Source organism: Ictalurus punctatus, chromosome 8, assembly GCF_001660625.3.
Source record: "Ictalurus punctatus breed USDA103 chromosome 8, Coco_2.0, whole genome shotgun sequence".
In the NCBI taxonomy this organism is placed as follows: domain Eukaryota; kingdom Metazoa; phylum Chordata; class Actinopteri; order Siluriformes; family Ictaluridae; genus Ictalurus; species Ictalurus punctatus.
Genome location: NC_030423.2, coordinates 16,071,486 through 16,094,208, shown reverse-complemented (window position 1 = coordinate 16,094,208; position 22,723 = coordinate 16,071,486). Strand labels below are relative to the sequence as shown.

Sequence of the window (22,723 nt, the reverse complement as noted above, 5' to 3'; positions counted from 1 at the left end):
TTTTTTATTGCTCAATGATTTTGTTTTTAGGTGAACTATTCACAACAAAATCTACTACAAAATATTTACAAGTTTCTCAGAAATAAAAACAAACTTTTACATATATTTACAGTCCATAGTGATAAAAGGTGCCGTGTATTTTCTCTGCATATACAATGACATTACTCATTAGCACAGCTGGACTGTTTTGCATGAGAAAGTGCACAATCCTGGATAAAATACTTCGGTGTAAATAACCTGTTTCTCGCCTCATCTGCCCTTACCAGCGTAACTGGTGCATACACAGCAAGCACATTATAAAACGGATTAAAAAAGTCATTTAACAAATAAAATACACTTCCGTTTGTTGATTCTACATAATCTGGGAATTCAGTGTGTCAATATTTAAAATTTAAAAACTGCAAGTTTACCCTTTTAACTCTGTCAAGCCGCCGTATTGCCTCTGGGGGGAAAAATCCCGACAGTTTAATTTACGTGACAGACACTACAGTAACCAATCAAAGTCCTCTGGAGGTTTGGACAGCCCACTTGGAGTTAAAGTCCCACCCATTTGCAGCTGGCTCCGACCTCCGTTTATACCTATCTCATTTGATGTGCTCTTTAAGTGCATTTCTCTTCTCAGTCGCTAGATGGCAGTAAACTATCAAGTCGGAGCCGCTGCAACTCTTCATCAGTCGTTGACGTAGTTCTGTAGTTTCACTCTGGCGACATTAAGATTGCTTTAGTGTTATGGAAACTTTTGAAACTTCAAACCTCCTAGACCTCTGGCTTATTTGCAACAGTGTTTGTACGACAGTATATGTGCTTGAATATTGAATGTATAATCACAACCCTGCACTCTGAGCAGTTCTGAAGTGAAGCAAGCTAACTACACAGCTTAAATTAAAGCGTTACATCACGCAGGCATTTCCGTGTGTTACATCAAATATCCGTCCGACGTTTAGCTGGCAATGTTATTAGGGGAGAGTGGAGTCAAATTTATTGTAAATCATATGAGCAGGGATGAAAAGTAACGAACTACATACAGCTCTAGTTACTGTACTTGGGTACATACTTGCTGAATGTGTAATGGTTTTAATGGATATAATGGGTATTGTATTGGTATTAATGGAAACTGTAACGGTCCCTGAAGGTCTATACTGTTAATTTGTTGCCTTCTATTGGTGGAATGTTATGTCCAGTGGATAGCATTAAGTAGTGGCAGTGGTAATTGTTTTAATGATTAGCTGATGGTTTGTAATAGTATTACTAGTGGAAACCATTAGAATTTCTGTGATGGTTTCTATTGGGGTTTTTTTCAGTAGGGGTGGTTCACTGTAACTCTAATTTTTATTTTTTATAATTAAATCAGAGTACTTACCTTACTTGAGTTTATTTTTTTAAAATAAAATATTCACTACATTTATTTTTGATAATGCATTTAATCCCAGAAGACGCTAAGCCAATATGTGCCAATTTATAATAATTTTGAGACCCAATCAAATTAAAGCAGTTTCCAGTTGCAACACTTCAGGCACCAAGTGCTTAGTGATCAGCAGCAATGTCTGAAACAGTGGAGATAGATGAGCATCCCTTGACCATTTTTATCAGGTATCTTCAGTTTAAAATCCTTGAAATTAAACAGTGTGATAATGGTCTGCAAATCTATAGTATGTGAACCAAAACGCATGGAGATATCGTCATTTCGCAGCTCGACATCTAACCTGCAAATACATGTACAGGTAACCCAATATTAGCTGAGTGAGCTAGAGTAGCTAGCCAGATCTTTTGATGTTTCACAATATGAAAGCTCTCTGTTAAAGATGTCACTTTGATGTTCAGTAGTGATTGCTTTTTTTGTTAATATATAGGTAACACTCAGGGTTATGTGTAAACATTCTTTGCTTGATAGTTAATTATGTAGCTAGAAACATACAGTATATGACTTAACATGAATAACCACAACTGAATTTGGTACCACTGTTACAACTGAACCTACACTGTCAACCATCTTGAAATCTGATATGCTAGCTACCCAGCCTAGTACTGTCAACTGTCAGTTAACATGACTATGCAGGGATCAAAACTAGCCTGTTCTGGTTTCATTTTCATAAAAAATGAACACACAATTTACATTGTTCTCCAGTTCTCCATCTAATGTTTGGTGATCATTTTTTCAGAGCTGCAATTAAGTTGCTGTTCTTTTGGAGGTAGCCTGAAGATGCTACTGATCATGTGCAGGTGTAAGCGTGTAGCTTGTTGCTGATATAGCAATTGATAACATTACAGAGTGTGGCCTCACTCACCCTTATTACTAATATACAGTCAGATGACAGTTTATTACTCACACCAAGTTAAGATCACTTTGTAGTCTTAAAATTACTGACTAGCCCATTTGTCTCTGCACAGTTTGTCAGCCTTCCTATACCCTGTCCATCAGGGAAAAGGAACTACCATACGACCACCATGGACAAGATTATTTGGGTGGTTGATCATTCTCAGGACATAGTGACATGGTAGTGTGTATGTGTAGGCTAGTGCTGGTAGTACTAACATATCAGTTGCTCCAGTGGTATTGTGATTTCAAGTACTGTGTGTTCTTATCTGGCCATTTCATCCCACACACTAATCTTGTTCCTCTGTTTGTAGTTGTGTCACTATGACTAGCCTATCATCCACGTCAGTTTATCACCACAGGACTACTGCTGTCTAAAGGTTTATTGTTGGGTTGTTGTTGGTTTTTGTCACAGCCTAAAAGTAACAAGGTTCTCAGCGGTGGTTCTATTGTGCCTGATACACTCGTACCAGTACCCTAGACTCTATAATATCGGGTCAGTAGTGATCCCATGGTACCTCTTTCAACTCAGTGATAGGATAGGGGTGCTGACAAATTGTGTATAGAAACAGATGTGTCAGTAAAACACTTGCAGAGAGACATACAACACTATAAAATTACCACAACACAACAGAAAATCGGAAAACACAAAATAAAATTTGACAAGTCAAATGCAAGAGATCCACACCACTATTACATTATCACAACACAAAAAACCCACAACAAACTTTAGGGATGTGGCAACAGAAATGTTTTCTCAAATAGGAAATGATTCCTCTGAGTAGGTGATGATTTAAGCAATGTAGAGAAAAACTAAAGACATTTGCTGTACTGATGGCAACCCCACAACTGGATATACACAGTTTAGCATGTTATTTTATTTTTTAAAGATAAATACATTGTTTGTTGCACTAGGTGGCTAATAAATGTTTAAAAGTAACAACAAGGAACATTTTTATATTGTAAACTATGGATTGATTAATTAATAATGTACAAAATTATTAACTACTCCTACTTTTGCTCAATTTCAATTCAATTTCAATTCAATTCAATTTCATTTGTATAGCGCTTTTTACAATAGACATTGTCTCAAAGCAGCTTTACAGAAATATCAACATGGTATACAGATATTAAAGGTGAGAATTTCCCTCTGGGATTAATAAAGTGATCTATCTTACTTTCTAAATAACTATACTATATGGCCATAAGTATGTGGACACTCGGCCAATGAACATCCCATTCCATAACCATGGTCATTAATACAGAATTGTTCCCCCATTGCTGCTATAACAGCCTCCACTCTCCAAAGAAAACTTTTCACTAGATTTTGTACTGTACTTGTAGGGATTTTTGCCCATTCAGCCACAAGAGCACAATCTAATTTTGTAACAACAGTTTGGGAAATGCCAGCATATGGGTGTGATGGTCAGGTGTCCACAAACTTTTACGTCTCTGAAGAGAATTTTACAGGAACGTTCCTGGGACGTTAGTTTGTGGTTACAAAAGAGAGTACCCAAAAGCAACCTGTATCAACAGTACTTGTTGGTTGTCATATGACCATAAGAGAAGGTAATTTTATAAAATGGTCCCCTTAAATGGTGGTTTTCAAAGTGGGGGCCGCCAGGGGGCCTCAACAATTTGGTCAGAGCCACCAAGCCCATCCCTTCCACTAGTGTGTTTTCTCTTTCTCACTCTCAGACAACCACACACACACACAATCAGTTCCTAATGTAATGCAATGTAAAGATGTAATATGTAATTATTAACAAAAAAGGAGGGATATATTCAGAAGTCTGTATTTTTAATGTGTTTTAAAGACATCTTGCAAAAAGGGGGGCCTCGGTCAAATGTTAATGTCATTTGTGGGGGGCCTTGCCCTGGAAAAGTTTGGGAACCCCTGATCTAAAAAACACACACACACACACACACACACACACACAAACAAAACAAAGGGGAACCAAATTTGCATGTTTGTTGGGGAACTGAAAAGAATGGACTGTACAGGTTTGAATCTTAAGTTTTAAAACAGTAAAATTCGTGTTTAACGTCGACAGAAGTTACTGACTCCAGATAGACTGAATCCTGAAAAAAAATCTGCTGCCTTTGTCTTTAAATCTTCAGAGTACTGCTGTACGGCAGGCCTACACACACACACACTGTGTGTGTGTGTGTGTTTGTGTGTGTCAGAGAGAGAGAGAGCATGAGGGTGGGTCGGATTGAGCTTCTGTCAAAACACGGCTATCTGTTCGGATGAAGCCCAAAGCAGCGACGACTCTGCCGTTAAGTTTGTGCTGTTTTCCCCAGCGAGGACGTGTTCCGCTCGCGTTAACCTGACGCGGTGGTCTGCGGTTCTCTCTGACAGGAGGGGGATAATGCAGAGATTTTGCAGACACGCATAACTGCGGGATAGTGCATTAGCGTTTTAAGGACATCTGCTAGTTTTTGGGCCATGCCTCTGATCAGCCTGGACGATGAGGATCAGCGATGGGTCCCGACCCACGTCAACGTGACCGTCCTTCGGGCCAGGGCGCTGCGGACCAAGGGCAAGCAGGGCAGCCGCTATGTGTACACCATTATCCAGCTGGGAAAGCTGAAGTACACGACGGGACTGGCAGAGAAAGCGGCCGAGCCCGAGTGGAATGAGGAGTGTTCACTGGAGCTGCAGCCCGGCCTGCTGGAGTGTGTGGGGGCGCATCCGCCCGGCAGCGGGGATCTGATCCTCACCGTCATGCACCGGGTGCTGATCGGACTCGACGTGTTCCTCGGTGAGGCCGTTGTGCCTTTGGATAAGGTGTTTCAGGGAGGGACGTGTCCTAGGAACGAGTAAGTTGTGAAATAAGTCGCACATATTTGCCAAATACCGCCACAGATCTGACGCATTTACTAATACAGTTACTAATGCATTATATTTGAATGATGCCGCATATCAGACCTAAAGGATTAGAAACACGTGCATGTATGAATCCGGTGCAGATTAGTCAAACCACTAATCATCTCCAATTGTGGACACACAGCAGTCATTCCCACATGACACATGCGGTGAACGCCAGTCACAGACACTGTTTATATTGCAGCAGTTGCTCCTAGCATATTTACACATGGGTGGTACAGCTGTCACTTCACAAATAAGACTTCACCCCAAATCTGACCTCAAATCACATTTCTCTGATGAAAAAAAACACAGTAGAAACCTTCAGATAACTTATAATGGTTTTAATGGTTACAATTGAAATTGTATTGGTTTTAATGGAAACTGTAATGGTCCCTGTGGATCTCTACTGGTAATTTGTTGCCTTCTTTTGGTGGCATGTTATGTCTAGTGGACACTATTTCATACTGATAATGGTAATGGTTTCAATGCTTAGCTGATGGTTTGTAATGGTATTTGTACAGGAAACCATTAGAATTTCTGTGATAGTTTCTGATGGGTTTTTTTCAACAGGGTCCTGAGAGGTTTGTTACTTTATTCAGATAGTTCAGACTTATTGGATACTGGCCAGTTTATTTAAATAATAGCATCTAGCAGACAGAGAGCCTTTTTTTTTTTTAGCTAATTCACAGTGTAGCAAGGAACAAACCAGATATTCTGCAAATGCATCTTTGTCCTGTAAATGCTGTTATGTTCTTGCCACCTTTGCTATTCTTTTCCATTACTAATTACTGAAGTGCTGAAGCAAGAAGAAAAACTTGCATATGTATACCATTTCAGAGCTTTGTTTTTGCTTCTTGTCGCTAAGTTACGTTTCAGATACGTTTGTCTAAAAGTGTCTGTACATTCGTGTCACATCTGGACAGACATTTATTGTATGAGAAAAGGAAGGTGCAAAACTGGTAACAACTGGCAATAAGCCCCGTCTCTATTTCCATATGACACATATGATAAGGTCTGGAATGAGCAGCGTAGCAGCACAGTTCAGATGAAATCGAGTGTGCGTCAGACAGCTGTGTGCTGGCGCAGTGCCGGCCTCGGCAGGGGCTGTGCCAGTGTGTTCTGGGAACATTACAGCATCAAGCAATCACTAAACATGCACCTGCATGTTTCCCTGCATAGCAGGACACAAGACACTGAATCTGGTATCTTAAATCATTTTTATCTCTCAGTCAGTTCATTTTGTACATATTCAGTTATGGTAGTCATTAGGACATTGCCGTATTTGCAGTGTTGTTTTTTTCTCTACTCAGTCAGGATGACTGAGCTTAATTTTTTGGAAAGACAAGGAAGTCTATGGCACTGAGGCCTCTTGGCTAAAGACTTTAAAAAGAAACAAGGCAAGACATCAGTGAGTTGATCTGAGAAACAAAAACATTGTCATGCTCCATCATGTTTTATTTTAGATGCCCTTTTTTTCTGAAATTCTATTGGTTGTCTGGTACTAAAAACAAACAGAGACATAGTGAAATCAAAGCTGACCCCTGGTCATATTATGCACAATTCATCCATATAAATATTAAAATACCTAATATCACTTTTCCCTAATCTCCTCTTAAATTACAATGACTTTTGCCTGCCTCTAAAAGCCTTTCATTTTTGACTACGGCATGAATGGGTGGGCAAGGAAAATATCATGCCAGGGCAGCAGGTACCACTGTTGCCACACCACTTCCTGGGTCCCTGTTCAGTCCTGAGCTTGGGTTACTGTGTAGCATTTCGCATATTCTTCCTGTGTCTGAGTTTCCTTTGGGTTCTCCAGTATTCTCACATAAACTATCCAATTAGTGGATTGGATACTCTTTCTTGAATAGGTGTATGTGTGTGTGTGAATGTGTGTGTGCAAAGTGCCTTGTACTGGACTGGCATCCCATCTAGGCTGTATTGCCACCCTGACCAGGATAACCGGTTACTGATGATGAATGAATGAATGAAAGGATCAATTTATGGAAACTTGATGCCAATTGATGGAAAGTATCAAGCACATACCTAACACTGTCAGTTACTGTACAGACAGCTATCCACATTTGCCTGTCCGAGCTCTTCAAAGTTATGATGTAATATTTCTGTTATATCCGGCTATGCCTCTTTAGCTATTGTGACTGCATCTGCTGTGTGTACAAGAAAAAGTCAAGAAGACAGAATGTTGGTTCGTCTGTCGTGGCTGTCAGAGCATGCATTGTTCCTGACTGTCTGAGTCACGTGTAGGGACACAAGGAGAAGATCCAGCCCTTCCCACAGTATCCTCAGTCAGCAGACAGTGGTGTAGGAGTGCTGAAACAATGCAAACATCTGGCTTTAATTTCATTCTGAACAGCATACACCCCTCTTTCTCTCTCTCTCTCTCTCTCTCTCTCTGTCTCTTGTCATTTGTGGTGGCTTGTGCATGTGTCTGATTTGTGCTCCTTTGAGGAGCTCTGTGTGAGACCGGAAGTGGAGGAAATACTTGAAACACTGCTCCTCTTTTGAACAAAGGCACATTGCTGTCCAGGCAATTCTCCTCTATCTGGGCACAACTATGATTTATGTTTGGCTCCTCTAAGAGTTCTCATGCTTCTGTTGCTTTAGGCCAGCGTTTTACTTGATGCTGTGTGTTATCTCCTAGGGAGCAGGTCAGAGTCGAACACACTAGCCAGCAGGTTTCATTGTTGACATGTAAAATGTTTCAGCAATTCTGCAATTCATATTTTCCACTGTGGAGAGGCGTGCACATATAAATGTGGAACAGCTCTTTTAGCTCCTCTTTAAAAATGTTCAACATTATCACGGTTGTTATAATAAGCTGTGTCTTCAGTTGTGTATATGCTTAGAAGAATTTACTGTGTACTAATCTAGAAGATCTAGACGATAAGGTGAGATTGTTAAGTGCAAACATCCGTCTTATTATTTCAGAACCACTGAGACTTTTTCTGTAGCTTCAGCCAAGCAAACAGGAAAGAAAGGCTTTACTCAAGGAAGTAACCAAAAACCATGAAGGTCACTGTGATGGAACCCCAGAGGTTCTGTGTGGTGATGAGAACTTATCAGGAGGACAGCCATCTCAGCAGTGCAACCAGTTAGACCTTGATTGTAGAGTGGCCAGACAGAAGCCACTCCTAGTCTCACCACCTTAAGTGACCCAGCCAGGGGCCAGCCAGGGGCCAGACTTGAACCTAGTTGAACACGTCTGGAAAGTCCTGAAAATAACAGCAGTGTTCTGCATCCAGTTTGGTAGAGCTTGAGAGGTTCTCCAGAGAGGAATAAGAGAAGACTTTTACAAAGGTTAACTGATGAAAGCCTGCTTTTTTTATACAGCATATTTTATTCATATTCAGCAAGTGTTTTATCCTGGTCAGGGTCATGGAGGATCTGAAACCTTGGATCTGAAGGATCTGGATCTTAGGAACATTGGGTGCGAGGCAGGAATACACTCTGGCTGGAGTGCCAGTCCATCACAGGGCATGCAGACACATATTCATAAACTCATTCACACCTAGGTGTCATTTAGCATAGCTACTCCAACTACAATGAGGTATGAGGAAACTGTAGAACCTGGAAGAAACCCATGCAGACAAGGAAAGAACATGCAATGTCAAATGAGGGCGCTGTGAGAAAAGCCTGTTTTCTGTATAGAAAAAAAAAATTTCATCCATGTTGTAAGTCTGTAACAACAAAATAAGGAAAATGTGAAAGAATCTGAATACTTTCTGAATGCATTTTATATTCAATAAGGAATATCACTTGCAGAGTGTGTGCTGAAGTGTGTGTGTTCTGTGTCTCTGGTACAGGTGGCTAAAGTTGCACTCTAAAGCTGGGAGGAAGGAGAAGGAGCGAGGAGAGCTGCAGCTCACCATCCAGTTCACTCGTAATAACATGACGGCCAGCATGTATGATCTGACCATCCAGGACAAGCCTCGCTCAGCCTTTGGCAAGTTGAAGGACCGTGTCACAGGCAAGAAAAGAGGAGACGTAGAGTCCTCCTCAGCCATCCTCCCCGGCCGCTATGCCGCTCTGTCAAGCTCAACGAGTCAGCCTTTCCAGGAGGATGGTGGGAGGGAGGACCTGGTACAGGAGGAGTGTACTGATGAAGGCAAGAGCAAGGTGAAGGGCTTCTTTCTGAAGGGGAAGTTGCGAAAGAACTCAGACACGCGTTCCTGTTCATCGTTGGCCTCGGAGAGCAGCATGGCGTCATCAGCAGGGGATCCTTTTGTTCCCATAGAACTATGCAGCACACCTGTCTACAGCAGCAGAGTCGTGGAGCCTTTCCGGCCTGATTCAGACAGCGGAGTAAAGGGTAGGACACCTTGAGAACAGATTAATAAGTTGTTAGCTTTTTTAAAATTGATAACAGAGAGGGGTGAGCAGTGTAGTTTGGTGACAGGTCAAGTTTTTTCAGTGCTGTTAATTTGGGGGGCAACATTATTTTGTAGATGCAGTGGGGCAGCCCCAAGTAGCCTAGGTAGTAACAGTCTAGGCAGTAACAGGCTACAATTATCCGGTAACTAAAAAACATCAAATATTCTATTTCCATCCCATCCATCCATTTTCTGTATTGCGTATCCTACACCGGGTCCTGGGAAGCCTGGAGTCTATTCCAGGGAACTCAGGGCAAAGGGTGGAGGACACCCTGGACAGGGTGCCAACCCATTGCAGGGCACACTCACACACACAAACCTATTCACACACTATAGATAATTTGGAAAATGCCAGCCAACCTACAACGCATGTCTTTGGACTGGGGAGGAAACTGGAGCACCCGGAGGAAACCCCCAAAGCGCGGGGAGAACATGCAAACGCCACACAAGCAGGGCGGAGGCGGGAATCGAGCCCCTAACCCTGGAGATGCGAGGCAAACGTGCTAACCACTAAGCCACTATGACCCCAAATATATATCTGGGATTTAAAATCTAGAGTTGACAAAGTACAGATGCTGGCAAGACATCAGTTTTTATCTGCCAATCACTGCATCATATCCGAGATGAGGAGCAGGAGTCAGAAAAAACACACACAAAACACCAGAATACATTCACTGATCTATTGCAAATTCTCATCAAGTACATCATCAAAAGCAGAGACATAACAAAAGCATTAAGCATGTTTACTCCTAATATGTCTTATAGGTGCCACCAGTGATAAGGATTGGACACACCTGGCATTTGGAATTTGGGTGTTGTGGAGAAATAGGCAAGACCAATATAAGTAAAAAAAAAAAAAAAAGCAATTTGTTGAAATTAGGAAACACCCCAAGCTGATCGCATAAATGCAAGTACAAGATATCCAATCAATTTAGTAGTACTAAATCAGGTTGCATATTTAAAATAATGTATACATTGGGAGTTTATATGGGTGGAAGTTAGTTAGCTAGTTTGTAAGGTTCCTTTGAGTTGATTTCTAGTAACATAACCAGCCAATCTGGTCTAGATTGTGCCAACCTTTAGCATAAGAGTTTTATTCACTGCATTAAAATATGTTAATAATTTGCTGTTATTGCACTTGATTTGTTTTTAGGTTGCAAAACTTTGCTATATTTTCTCACTGGTGTATAGAACACTGCTTTAAAAAATGTGAGTCAGTTATATACCATCCATTGGGGTGAATTTATAAGTCCATGACTAGAGCTTTAATCAGATAATGTTTGCTAAGTTTGGTTAAATGTGTACTCTTTGTGCTTCAGCTCACCCACTGTTGACTCTTTCTGTCTTGTGCTTTCTCGGTCTGTCCACATAATGTTCACGGCTCCTAAAGTGATGACCCACAAGCGCGCACACAGTGACGAGGCCAGTAAGATCACAGTTGCCTCACGTCCCAGTATGGCTGTAGAGAGTGTAAACAGCCAGAACATGCTGCTCTCTAAGTCCACCCTCTGCATAAATGGCAGCCATGTTTACTCTGAGCCCATCTACTCAAAAGGACCAGGGAGTCTGCCGATCAAGCGCACACTACTGGAGAAATGCTCTCCCTTATCACGCTCGCTGCAGAATCTTACCCGCCGCAGTGAAGACATACAGAGGCGTAGCTCCATTGACAAGAGCAAAAAGGAGTTTGAGGGAGAGACTGAGGGCTTCTCAGCCCTAACATTGGGAGTCAGCACCTCAGAGGGGAAGCCGGTGCAAGCCACTGGCCCCCTGGTGATGGCTTCTTCCTATACAGATGTTTCAGATAAAGGGAAGAAGCTGAGGAAAACTCTGTTCTCCAGCGGGAGAAGTGACTCTCTCCCAGCCAAACCCGAACAGGGTCAAGAGGGACGTCTGCGTGGCTGGTTCGGTGCCAGTGACACCCAAAACAAGCCAAGGTGAGTGACGGCGCTTAAGCACTTAAGTTACACTGAATCCAAAAATATAGACTGCCTGACCTTGGTAGTGTGTTTATTTATTTATTTATTTATTTAATAAATCTGTCTTCTCTATGACTATTTATACATATTTACAGTTTGTTGTCTTGAACATTTGAACATTTAGGCTCAGTGATATATATACTGGAACGATTATCTGTTTTATCTTAAAATAAAGACGTTTACTAGATATCACTCATCAAGTGCTGCAAGCCTGCAAACATTTTCAGTTATGTATTTTTGCAGAAGAAAGCATCCATTATGGATACTGCTTTGTACTTTTTATATTTGCATTGTTTGTGCATGTGCATATTTTAGAAGGTTTATAACTTGCTTGGTTATTTTATTTTTATGTATTTTGATTAGGGATGCACAGAATGTTCGGCAACCGAAATTATTCGGCCAAAAATAGCAACAACAACAAAAAAAAAAAAAAAAAAAAAAAAGGACTTTCGGTGTTCGAACGAATAAGTGAAAAGGTCGAATAAATTTGACCGAACAGTGACGTGTTTGATGACGCGACCAAATAGCCTAGCAACCAGGGTGAGACGCGCTGATGTTACGACTTCGATGAGGGGGTGCGCGCATGCACGAACCACGTGCTCTTCGGATGTTTACTGTGGACACGTGGGTTTGTTTTGTTTCTGATCCGGAGTATTCTGTCCCGTCGCGAGACGTAAGGGAGTAGAGTACGGAAGCAGGTAAAGACGTATTTATTTAAGGGCAGGCAGACAAATCCAAAGCGTAATCCAAAAAACTTAGCCAAGACAGGCAAAGAGAATCAGAGTCGCGGTCACAGAAAACAGGGTCAAAACACAAAACAAGGAGCGGAAAAAACAGCGAGCACTAAATAAACTAATCTATAGTTTAAACTAACTAAATCTATCAAAGAACATGATATTAACAACGTATCTAACTATACTATATCTACTATAATACTCCGCGAGGTGTACAGGGAAGCGAGCGGTATATATCCCCAATATAATCAGCCGTATAGAACCGGATAGAACCATTTTTTGCACTCTTGTCACTTTTTAATGCACTTTTTTGTTGTAGGCTTCAGAGTGTAACATTCTTTCAGCAGTCAGCTATAGGCCTAACATAGGCTATTCAACGGGGGCTCAAAGATGACCACATAAAAATATTTTTATTTTACTCATTTATTTGTTTAAAGTTATATTGTGCCTTGTTGGTAGCCTATGCCTGCTGGAATGAAAAAAAATGTTCAGTGTTAAATAAATATTTTGATATTGTAGTTTTTGTAATAGATTTTTTCTTTGAAAAGCAAGACAAAATAGTAAAAAGCACATTTTGACTATTTAATTTATGCAATGGTGAAAAAAATGTCAAAATAAATGGAAAAACCGTGAAAAAACGTGTTGGTATTCGGCCTTTGGCCAAGTTTGTCATTCTGTTTGGCTTCGGCCAAGAATTTTCATTTTGGTGCATCCCTAATTTTGATTTTATGTTGCTTAGTAGGTTTTTTTTTTTGTCTGTAATAGCATGTTTTATGGAAACTGGACACGTTTGTACTGTTTTGTTATAGCTTACACTTCCATTTCATTTAAACTAATCAGCAATTTTAGGCTGCCAGGTTTTTTCACAGCATTTTGTTCTCAGCATTTTATATGTAACAGGAATGGACGTTTTTAATACAGAACAATTCTGATTTTTTTTTAGTATTGATTAATTCGTTCAAAGAGACAGTCTAAATCATGCCATGCAAGAAGATGACAAAAAAAGTAGTCAGCTCCATGAACCAAACTAAACCTAAAGCCTATAATGTTTCAGTTATAGGAAGAGAGTTTTTTTTTTTTTTTTTTTTTTTTAATCTTCTAGAGACAGTCTTTTTATAAATCCCTTTTGTAGCAGTTATGGCCCTAATACACATGGATATGACTAAGAGGACTACTTGTGCCTTCCCTCCACAGGCTGGGAGTTCCTCCTAAAGTAGAAAGCAGTCCAGAAACATCCGCATCCCTCTCTCCCTGCTACCCCACTCTACCACCACGCTCTCTTCCCCTAGTTTCTGCTACTAGCCACATGTCGTCCTCTCCTGTTGGCCCTCACACTAATCCATTCTCCCATGTCTCACCTCCACCACCCTCCATCTCCCCTACCAATCCTTTCCTCACACGTCTGCAAAGGAACCCCTTTTTTGAGGAGCTCATAGCCGAAGAAGCTTTGAAATCTCCTCCTGCAATTTCCGGTTACTACAACTCTCCATTCAACCATTACCCAGCATTCCCTGTGAGGAGTGGCCTTCCAAGCAGTATATGTGATAGCACACCAAACAAAATGTCCTCTATAAAGAGAGAGAGGCCTCGGAGTGTAGCTAAGCAGAGGTCCCTCCCTGCCTTAATGCCTGGGACACCAGAGACAGCCACTGTGAACTCTAGTAATGCAATGCAACCAACTCGTCCATTATCTGAGAGTAGGGGGGAATGTGATGAATTTGAGGCTTTGGCCAGTAGTCGTCTTAAGTCACCAGTTGGGACTCCCAGTCGACCAGCCTCAGCCACAATCCTTCCTTCATCTCCTAACCCATCTATTAATCCAGTTGAATACTGCAGTATTAAACCAAAAATGGGGATCATAGTTGATGAAAGAATCTCCAAGGACTGTAACCTACCTGCTTTAGCCTCACGAAGACCAGTGAGGACCCCAGTTCCCATTCAAGAGAGGTGCTCAGACAGCTGGCTAGACCGGGCACAGGAGCTTGCTGTCCAAAAAGAAGCTTGCCTGCTTTTCCAGACAGATTTGGCCTCACTACGACATCGAGAGAGACATAGAGAGACAAACACCAAAGTTTCCCATCTAGGTAAAGACTTGCACTGTGCTATTCTTGAGCAGAATGTGAATGTTTATCCACCTTCACATACTGTACAAATGTCCAGAGATGAAAATCTGAACATTTTTAAAAATGGACAAGAGAAACTTTTGACTGAGGGAGGCATGAATATTGCACTAAAGAATTCACAATATGGGTATGAACACATACAGGAAAACCCCCAGTCTTCTGCAAGTGACCACACTGTGCCCAGTACACCATTTTGCCCCTCAGACTGTGATACAACTGTGAGCGAGTCACTGTGCAGTGACTTTCAGGTCCAGATAAATCCAGAGTCCTCTTCTGAACTGAAGCCATTTTCTGATCAAAAGATTGAGAACATAATCACTACTGGAGACATTACTACTCCAGATTCCAATAATAATAATACTAATGACACTTCTCAGTTTGCTTTTATTGATTGTGACAGCTCTTCTTCAGTTCACCAGACTACTTTCGGAATAATAGATAAAGATAGTAACAAGGTGTTAACCCAGTGCCCAAATGCCACAGATTTGGAATCATCTGGGATGTCAGTATGTGGGTTATCCTTAGTGCCCCCTCAAGATTTATTAAACAGAGTGGCAGAGCAAGGACCATTTTCCCTGAAGGAAACTCCAAATACTGTTGTTAGTACAAGTGGAATGTCCAACAATAACCACTATGAGAAACCCTGTGACAACTTAGAACAACACAGCAGCCATCCACATTCAAATTATACTGCAAGGGTTGAATCAGAGGATCCTAATCACAAAGAGAGCTCTGTAAATCCACAAACAATCCCCAGACGAAACAGGGATGACGGAAATGTGACGGCACAGCTTAAACCTGAGGCAATAGAGGACAATGCAGGCTTAGATGCTCCACAAGAAGTTGGATGCTGTTTGATTTATGACAAGGTTAAGACTAAAACAGCTGAACTCAAGCCAGAAGCGAATAACTCCAATGTTCCCGTTTCAGAGAGCCACAAGATCAGTGAGTCCCCTTTGACTCTAACAGATGGTGTCAGTTTTGAGGACTTGCATGTCCGAGTAGCACCAAGAGGTTCAAGAAGCCCTTCCAAAACTGAAATTAGATCAGCACGCATTAGGACACGTTCCACTACAAACTCCCCCAAGACTGGCCCCAGTGCAGTATTATCAACAGCGAGCTCTGACCTCAGTTCAACCAAACCTTCACTGTCAGACCTTTTTTTGCATAAGAGTTCATCCCCTTCTTCCTCCCATCCTAATGCCACTTCTGACCCCAGCCTGTCCTTGCTTATGCATTACCCAACCACAAGGCCATGCTTGGGAAGCACTCTGGCTGAGGCCTCCTACACCACCTCCACACTCCAGCAGCAGGTCACTGCAAAGCACACACTTACCCCAGAGGAGGCAGAGCCAGCTAGCAGTCGCCCTCCCGCTGAGGAGAGCAGGTGAGACCTCTGAGCCTCCTAGAGTGTATTCACTCCTCCCCTCCTCCCTCACCTGAGACACATGCTCCAGTCTGACACCCAGGTGCAGGAGGACAGGGTTACATACATGTCTGCATATATGTATACACCAGCTAGGAATTAGTGTTTGTTTCTTCAACATCTCTTGTCTAATTTGGGTCTGTTCTGTCCTGGTCTTTCTTTGTCCATCTCCTGCTACAATGCTATGTTCAGCTTTGCTCATCTGATATTCTTTATTTTGCTGGTTTACCTCTTTTGTTTGCTTTGTTTCTTGCTTTTTTGTTTTTGCTTCTTATGATTCTTGCATCTGTTTCACTGCAGCATAAACAGTTTATAAACAGAAGAGTCTAGTTTGAACTAATAGTTGAAATACTGAAATATTATAAGTGCTCTTCAGCATTAGTGTTTAAATGGTGTTGCTGGTTTATGAACCCAAGCAGGCACTGAAATTAGGGACTCTTAATAGGAGAACAGTCAATCTGCATGTTCTACAGTAAGATTACAACCAAACATGACGATATCCAGTTAAATCCTTGCCACTTAGGCTGCACAATATGACCAAAATACTGCTTAATATTGTGATTATGATATACTTTGCCATATTATTAAAAACACATTGTGGAGTCCGTTATGCAATATTGGACAACAGTATTTTGACTGAGCATGTAGTAATTCTATTTTTATGATACGAATATCAGACCTGATAGATCTGATAGTAACCAAGCCTGCTTCCTACAAGCTTCTCTTGCTAAATTATGATAGCAGTGTGCTTTAAGACAATTGAATCTTATCCACAAAGAGCCGGTGTAGGTGCAGGTTTTCATTCCAATCAAGCAGGATCCCACCTGATTCCCACCTGTTTAATGAGTTGAGCTTGGCTTTCAATAGACACAGATGTGGCTTCTGCTTGGTTGGAATGAAAACCTGCACCCACACCGGCCCTTTCCAGATAAGATTGGACACCCCTGATTTAATTCCGGCACTCAAGTGAAGGTAGTGTCAGTAAATCACAATCATATTCACAACACAATATATGCCAATACATTAGGCTGATAAATGTCATATCCAGTCCAGTACTAATCCATTCCTGAACAGAATCAGCACCAATTCCAATACGCCATATAGGGCATCCCTAATTTTGACTACAATTTTTATGTATATCATGTAGATGCCTTATTTATTTTGAAGAACCGTTATTGAGAAAGTTTGAGTTTGATCAGAATACACACAATGAAAGAAGGCGCACGCATATTTTACAGATATTGTGCAGTCACAATGTTGGGCAGTGTCATCGAATCTTTTCTGAAATTTGTCTCACTGTGACTGACTTTTTCTTATACTCTCTCAGCATGTTAGTCTTTCATTGCTGAAATCTAACAAAAAACTAATCACATCTGCTGCTGATATTTTGCATTGCTTGTTTAACCTGACACTAAAACCATACAGCTTTTAATGTTAGAATTGTTATAAAGTACTTGATTTCTCATCATTACTATTGTTATTGCTGTTTGTTCAGCCCCCATCTAGTGAAGCCTCTGGCCAGCACAGCAGTGCCGGGAGAGAAGAAATCAGTGCTAGAGAAACTGCGCTCTTCCATCCACCCTGGACGCTCCACACAGCAGAACATGGCTGAGCCGGAGAAACCACAGGTAGTGCAGGCATTTCAATTTTACAAAATCCTCACTCACCAGGGTTCAACTGGTAACATTAGTAACATAAGAATAGAAATATTCAAGCTTTAAGAGGACAGACAAGTCCTATTGGCTATTTTGGACAGGAATCTCAGACACTGACCAGAGGCTTTTAGAGAAGATGACCAATATTTAGCTTTCTATGGTAAGTTTTTAGATAATGTGCTAATCATATATAATTAAAAAATATATATTAATCTACATTGAATATGTCATTTAAGAAAATTTAAGGATAAGTCTAAATATGGGGAACCGAAAAATGCCCAAGTTTATTTCAGACATTATAAAAAGTGGAAGAATTACACTCAGAGACTCAAATGTAGTTAAGCCTCATGTCTGTTTAGGTCAAAATGACATTAACTGCTATGTGCATTGATTGTTTTATATTATACATATAGAAGGACAAATTTACCTTTGGTGCATCTACTGTAACATGTTATATTATACAGGCTATATTCAGGTCATTTCCCCCCAAGAATTAAACAGATAGAAAAAAAAGTGGTGAATTATCAATAATAATTTTTTTTTTTAAATGTGCACTTTCTTCCCAATTTGGTTACCTGCCAATTCCCCTCTCATGATCCAGCTTTCCAATATCATGTGAAAACTACCAGCTGAGGCACATGAAGCCTGCCAGACACACCTTTTTGAACTTCTGCTCATGATAGGTCACAGGGCAGTTTAACACACTCCAACCCACAGCTGGTTAGCTGGTTGTGAGAGTATGTCATCCCTCACACCTAGAAACCATGACCAGTTTTGCTCCCTTGTCTCCAGGCAACGATTGTTAGTCCCCATGTATTGAAGGTTTGTCATTTCAAATATTATTTTCAATTTCCGCTGCTCAATGTGAACAGTACAACCATTGTTATGTAGCAAACAGAACACGGGTTAAAATAAAAAGTAGAAAAAAATTATATTTCAGGTTATTTTAGGCACTAACAAGACAGGCTGATAAGGATACTCGTTAACCTACCATACTTCCTTGTTTTGTCCTACATATTACTGTCCCATTTGTGTGTGTTTGTGTATCTTTTTGTCTGTGGCAGGTGTCCATGTCAGAGGCCCACGCTCACTACCAGACTATGAGTAACATGGAGCTGATTGCTCTATTGCTGCAACAGGAGATAGATGCGGAGAGACAGCGGGCCGAGTCAGAGCTCCAGGCCACGCTGTTGGAGAAGCGAGAGGCTGAGCTGAAGAAGCTAAAGGTCCAGGTGCGAGATCTAGAGGACTACATCGACAAGCTGCTGGTGCGCATCATGGAGCAAACACCAACCTTGCTGCAGGTACGCGGCCGGCCCAAATGATGTGTGCTTTACCTGTGTGACATTTTGCACCCATTTGCAATCCTCAAAACAGTCAGTGTATTCTCCCATTCACCGATATACAGTTAAGCGTTGAAAACCTCATTTTGGACAATACAGGGCCAGAGTCATTGGAACATTATTGAACCAGTGGTCTTTCATGTCTTTCGCTAGAATGTTGCTGCCATAGATTTTGCTGCATAAAGGATATCCTTGATTTAAACACATTGAGACGTGTAGTAGAAATATACCTCCAACATTCAAATAGTATCAATTTGCATATATGACATGAATTCAGGACTTCCAAGATTCTTTCAAAAAAACAAAAAATCTTGCCAGGAAAATATACCACAAATTTCAAATCAAACACTGCCTATAGAGAAGTACTATTTATTGCTCTTGTACACAAGCACTCAAGGATCTTTTTTTTGGTAAATGGTGGTAAAGGCTTAACTGAACAAAACAATAAGGAAAGACATATACACTATATATCCAAAAGTTTATGGACATGTGACCATCACACCCATGTGTTTTTTTTTGAAAATCCCATTCCAGATTTAGCTTCCCTTTACTGTTATAACAACCTCCACTCTTCTCTGAAGGACTTCCACTAGACGTTGGAGCATGGCTGTGGGGATTTGCCAAGAGCGTTAGTGAGGTCAGGCACTGATGTTGGATGAGAAGACCTGGGACTTTGTCATGCTGGAACAGGTTTGGTTCCAGTGTTACAGTGAAGGGAAATTGTAACGCCACAACATATGACAATCTACTGTATACAATTATGTGCTTCCAGCTTTGTGGCAACAGTCTAGGGAAGGCCCACATAAGGGTGTGATGGTCAGGTGTCCACAAATATTTGGCCATATAGTGTATTTCTGTGATTGATTTTTCCTTTGTGATCCTTAAGCTTTTCTGCATTTCAGATCCTTATCAATGGTTCCTAAGAATGATTTGTGTAGTCTCCAGTGTCCTTGTATGCTATGACTGACTTTTGTGCAGAAATGCTTTTTGAAAACTCTGCTATCTTCCTGCTTGAATGGATTTTGGATAATCCACGGAAAAACCTGTTGTGTTTTCTTCCATGTACCATCAATTGTTCAGTTATGTGCTTCCAAGTGTTCAAATGACTTCGAAATTCTCAGGTTGGTCATCCAATAACAAAACGTTCCATGAACAAATGTGAATTCTGTTCTGACCATCCAAAAGATTTTGGATGTAAAATAGTCGATTTCCATTATGTCTGTAAATATTACTAACACTGAGATTATTTACAGATATACCTTACACTGTATTATGCAATGACTTGCTGCTTAAGACAGTCAGCTTCTTCCATAATATCTCGGGCAAATAAAAGCATGTTTATCATCGCAGTTGAGCACATAGAACAAAAAAGCACCTACATTTAAGCTATGCAATAGTATATGCTAGGCATCACACAGTAGTTGTTCATCTTGATGTTATATATCCCCATAGCTCGCTGTAAAAGTAGCTAGATTTGCAAACATGCATAGTAAAATAACCATTAAGCAACCACATGAGCCTACATTCAGATTGTTAAAGAATGTAACAACTGCTTTTGTTCAAAAGACATTCATAGAGTATTAGTTTGACATAGATATATTCATTGTTTTTTTTTTTATTTTAAATACAGTATTAACACTGCATCTGTCTGTCTATTAGATTGTCTTAATGTTAATTTTTCCCAAAGCTTTTATTAAGACATTATGTTTGCAGATGCAGTGGGCTTGTCTGTAATATTGAATGCTGAAGAAGGTAAAGTTTTCTGTTGCAGAAAGATTTGTTGAGTAAACAATTTTATACTGTTTATCAGTAACAGTTTTCAGTTGCTTTTACCATTTTTACCATTGCAGTAATGTTATGGCTGAAGCCATAGAGCACTGTGAGTGTACATTGTTGATTTGACACTTCTACAAATTATACTTTTGTTACATAGCTTTTCCAGAACATTCTCATTTGTGTTTTACCAAGTCTTATTTATTCCAAATGGTTTCATCTGAAAAATAAAGTTGTTTTAAAAAAAACATCATGTGGGATTGCACTTTTTTCAAATGAATTTGACGAATGAATGTGAATTTCTTATAACATGGATTTCTTATATAGGTAACTGATCTGTAGTGCCATATAAAGAATAATGCACATGTCTATGTTGATCAGTGAACACGCTCCTTAGCTTCAAGGGCTGATAAAGTTATTTTGTTAGTTTGATTCATTTCCATTTGATGGCGTTGTAGTCCATCTGCTGCCTCACTCACTTCAGGAGCTGAAACATCACTGTCCTTGAATCAACACTAGAGTGCACCAAAGCTCACCTGTTTTTCCTCATGAAACTATATGAGGGCAAAAGCTGGAACAATTGAAACTAAAAAACAACAACAAAAAACATTTTATAGGTTTGTCTGTACTAGGAATTGGATGCAAGACTTATTCCAAAACTTATTCATAATAGCAAAGAGCACTCCAAGGACTGTCACTACCAAGGTCAGTAGTTATCAAATGTTTCAGTCTTAATCCCCGCAGTCAGACAAGGTTATTTAAAAAAAAAAAAAAAAAAAAAAAAAGTTACACACAGTGTTTAAAAAGTAAGCTCCAGCCCTTGGTGTTTTGCACCAATCAATTTCCTCCTGCTTCCAAAGTAAAGAACATTCAGAAGAACTTTGCATAGCAATTTTGCACATTAGCCACCTTGTGGTAAAACGCTTCTCTGTAATTTATAATATAAAAATAAAATTTTTCATGCAAGTTCATCTAAGTTTTACTGGTTAAATCCTGTATAAATTTATATAAGGACATTTTAGTTTATTTTAGTACTTTCACACCCATATGTGGGTCTTCCCCAAACTGTTACAACAAAGTTGGAAGCACACAATTGTATAGGATATGTTTGTATGCTGTAGCTTTAAGATTTCCCTTCACTGGAACTAAAGGGTCAAGCCTTAACCTGTTGCAGCATGACAGTGCCCCTGTGCACAAAGTGAGCTCCATGAAGGTCGATGTGGAAGATCTCAAGTAACCTGCACAGAGCCCTGAGCTCAACCCCACTGAACTGCTGATTGGGATGAACTGGAACTCTGACTGCACAACAGGTCTTGTCGCTCCAAGATCAGTGCTCAACATCACTAATATCTTGTGGTTGAACAGCCATGTTCTAACATCTAGTGGAAAGCCTTCCCAGAAGAGTGGAGTTTGTTTTAACAGCGAAGGGGGACTAAATCTGGAATGCAATGTTCAAATAGCACGTACTGTATGAATGTAATCATCAGATATCCAGATACTTTTGGCCATATAGTGTATTTATGCCCCATATGTTTCTAGGAATTCTTTAGAAAAATGAACCAACCAATTGACTGAACCAATGTGTTACCTTATTTCTATGAGAAGAAACAGACCTTATTTTGTCACATATACAGTACATTACAGCAGTGGTTTTCCAAGTGGGAGCCGCCAGGGGGCGCCCGGGGGGCCTCAACAATTTGGTGTGAAAAATAAATAAATGTATGTTTTCTCTTTCTCTCAGACAACCACACACACACAATAAATTCCTAATGTAATGTAAAGATGTAAGATGTAATTATTAATAAACAAAAAAGGGGGATATATTCAGAAGTCTGTATTTTTAATGTGTTTTAAAGACATCTTGCAAAAGGGGGGCCTCGGTCAAATGTTAATGCCATTTCGGGGGCCTTGTCCTGGAAAAGTTTGGGAACCCCTGCATTACAGCACAGTGAAAAAAAAATGTATTTGCGAAACAAAGCTTGTTAGGAAGTTAGGTCAGTTGCAGGGTCAGCCATGATCCAGCACCCCTGGAGCAGAGAGGGTTAAGGGCCTTGCTCAAGGGCCCAACAGCAGCAGCTTGGAAGTGCTGGGGCTTGAACCTTGGACCTTCTGA

General features: G+C 40.5%; 1 protein-coding gene across 4 annotated transcripts; it reads left to right on the top strand.

The window, feature by feature from the left end:
- Positions 1 to 3,914: 3,914 nt before the first annotated feature.
- Positions 3,915 to 22,313, top strand: LOC108269173 (rab11 family-interacting protein 5). 4 transcript variants are annotated; one of them, XM_017474812.3, is made up of 7 exons: positions 3,915 to 5,137; positions 9,011 to 9,516; positions 10,968 to 11,514; positions 13,485 to 15,800; positions 17,335 to 17,467; positions 18,559 to 18,798; positions 19,372 to 22,313. In XM_017474812.3, exons 1-7 carry the CDS (start codon positions 4,764 to 4,766, stop codon positions 19,375 to 19,377), a joined length of 4,122 nt encoding a protein of 1,373 aa, XP_017330301.1. In that variant the 5' UTR covers positions 3,915 to 4,763; the 3' UTR covers positions 19,378 to 22,313. The 4 variants fall into 4 exon arrangements, with proteins under 4 accessions (XP_017330301.1, XP_017330300.1, XP_017330299.1 ...); XM_017474811.3 differs by having other exon boundaries at positions 19,419 to 22,312; XM_017474810.3 differs by lacking the exon at positions 19,372 to 22,313 and having other exon boundaries at positions 3,916 to 5,137; positions 18,559 to 19,352.
- Positions 22,314 to 22,723: the final 410 nt, after the last annotated feature.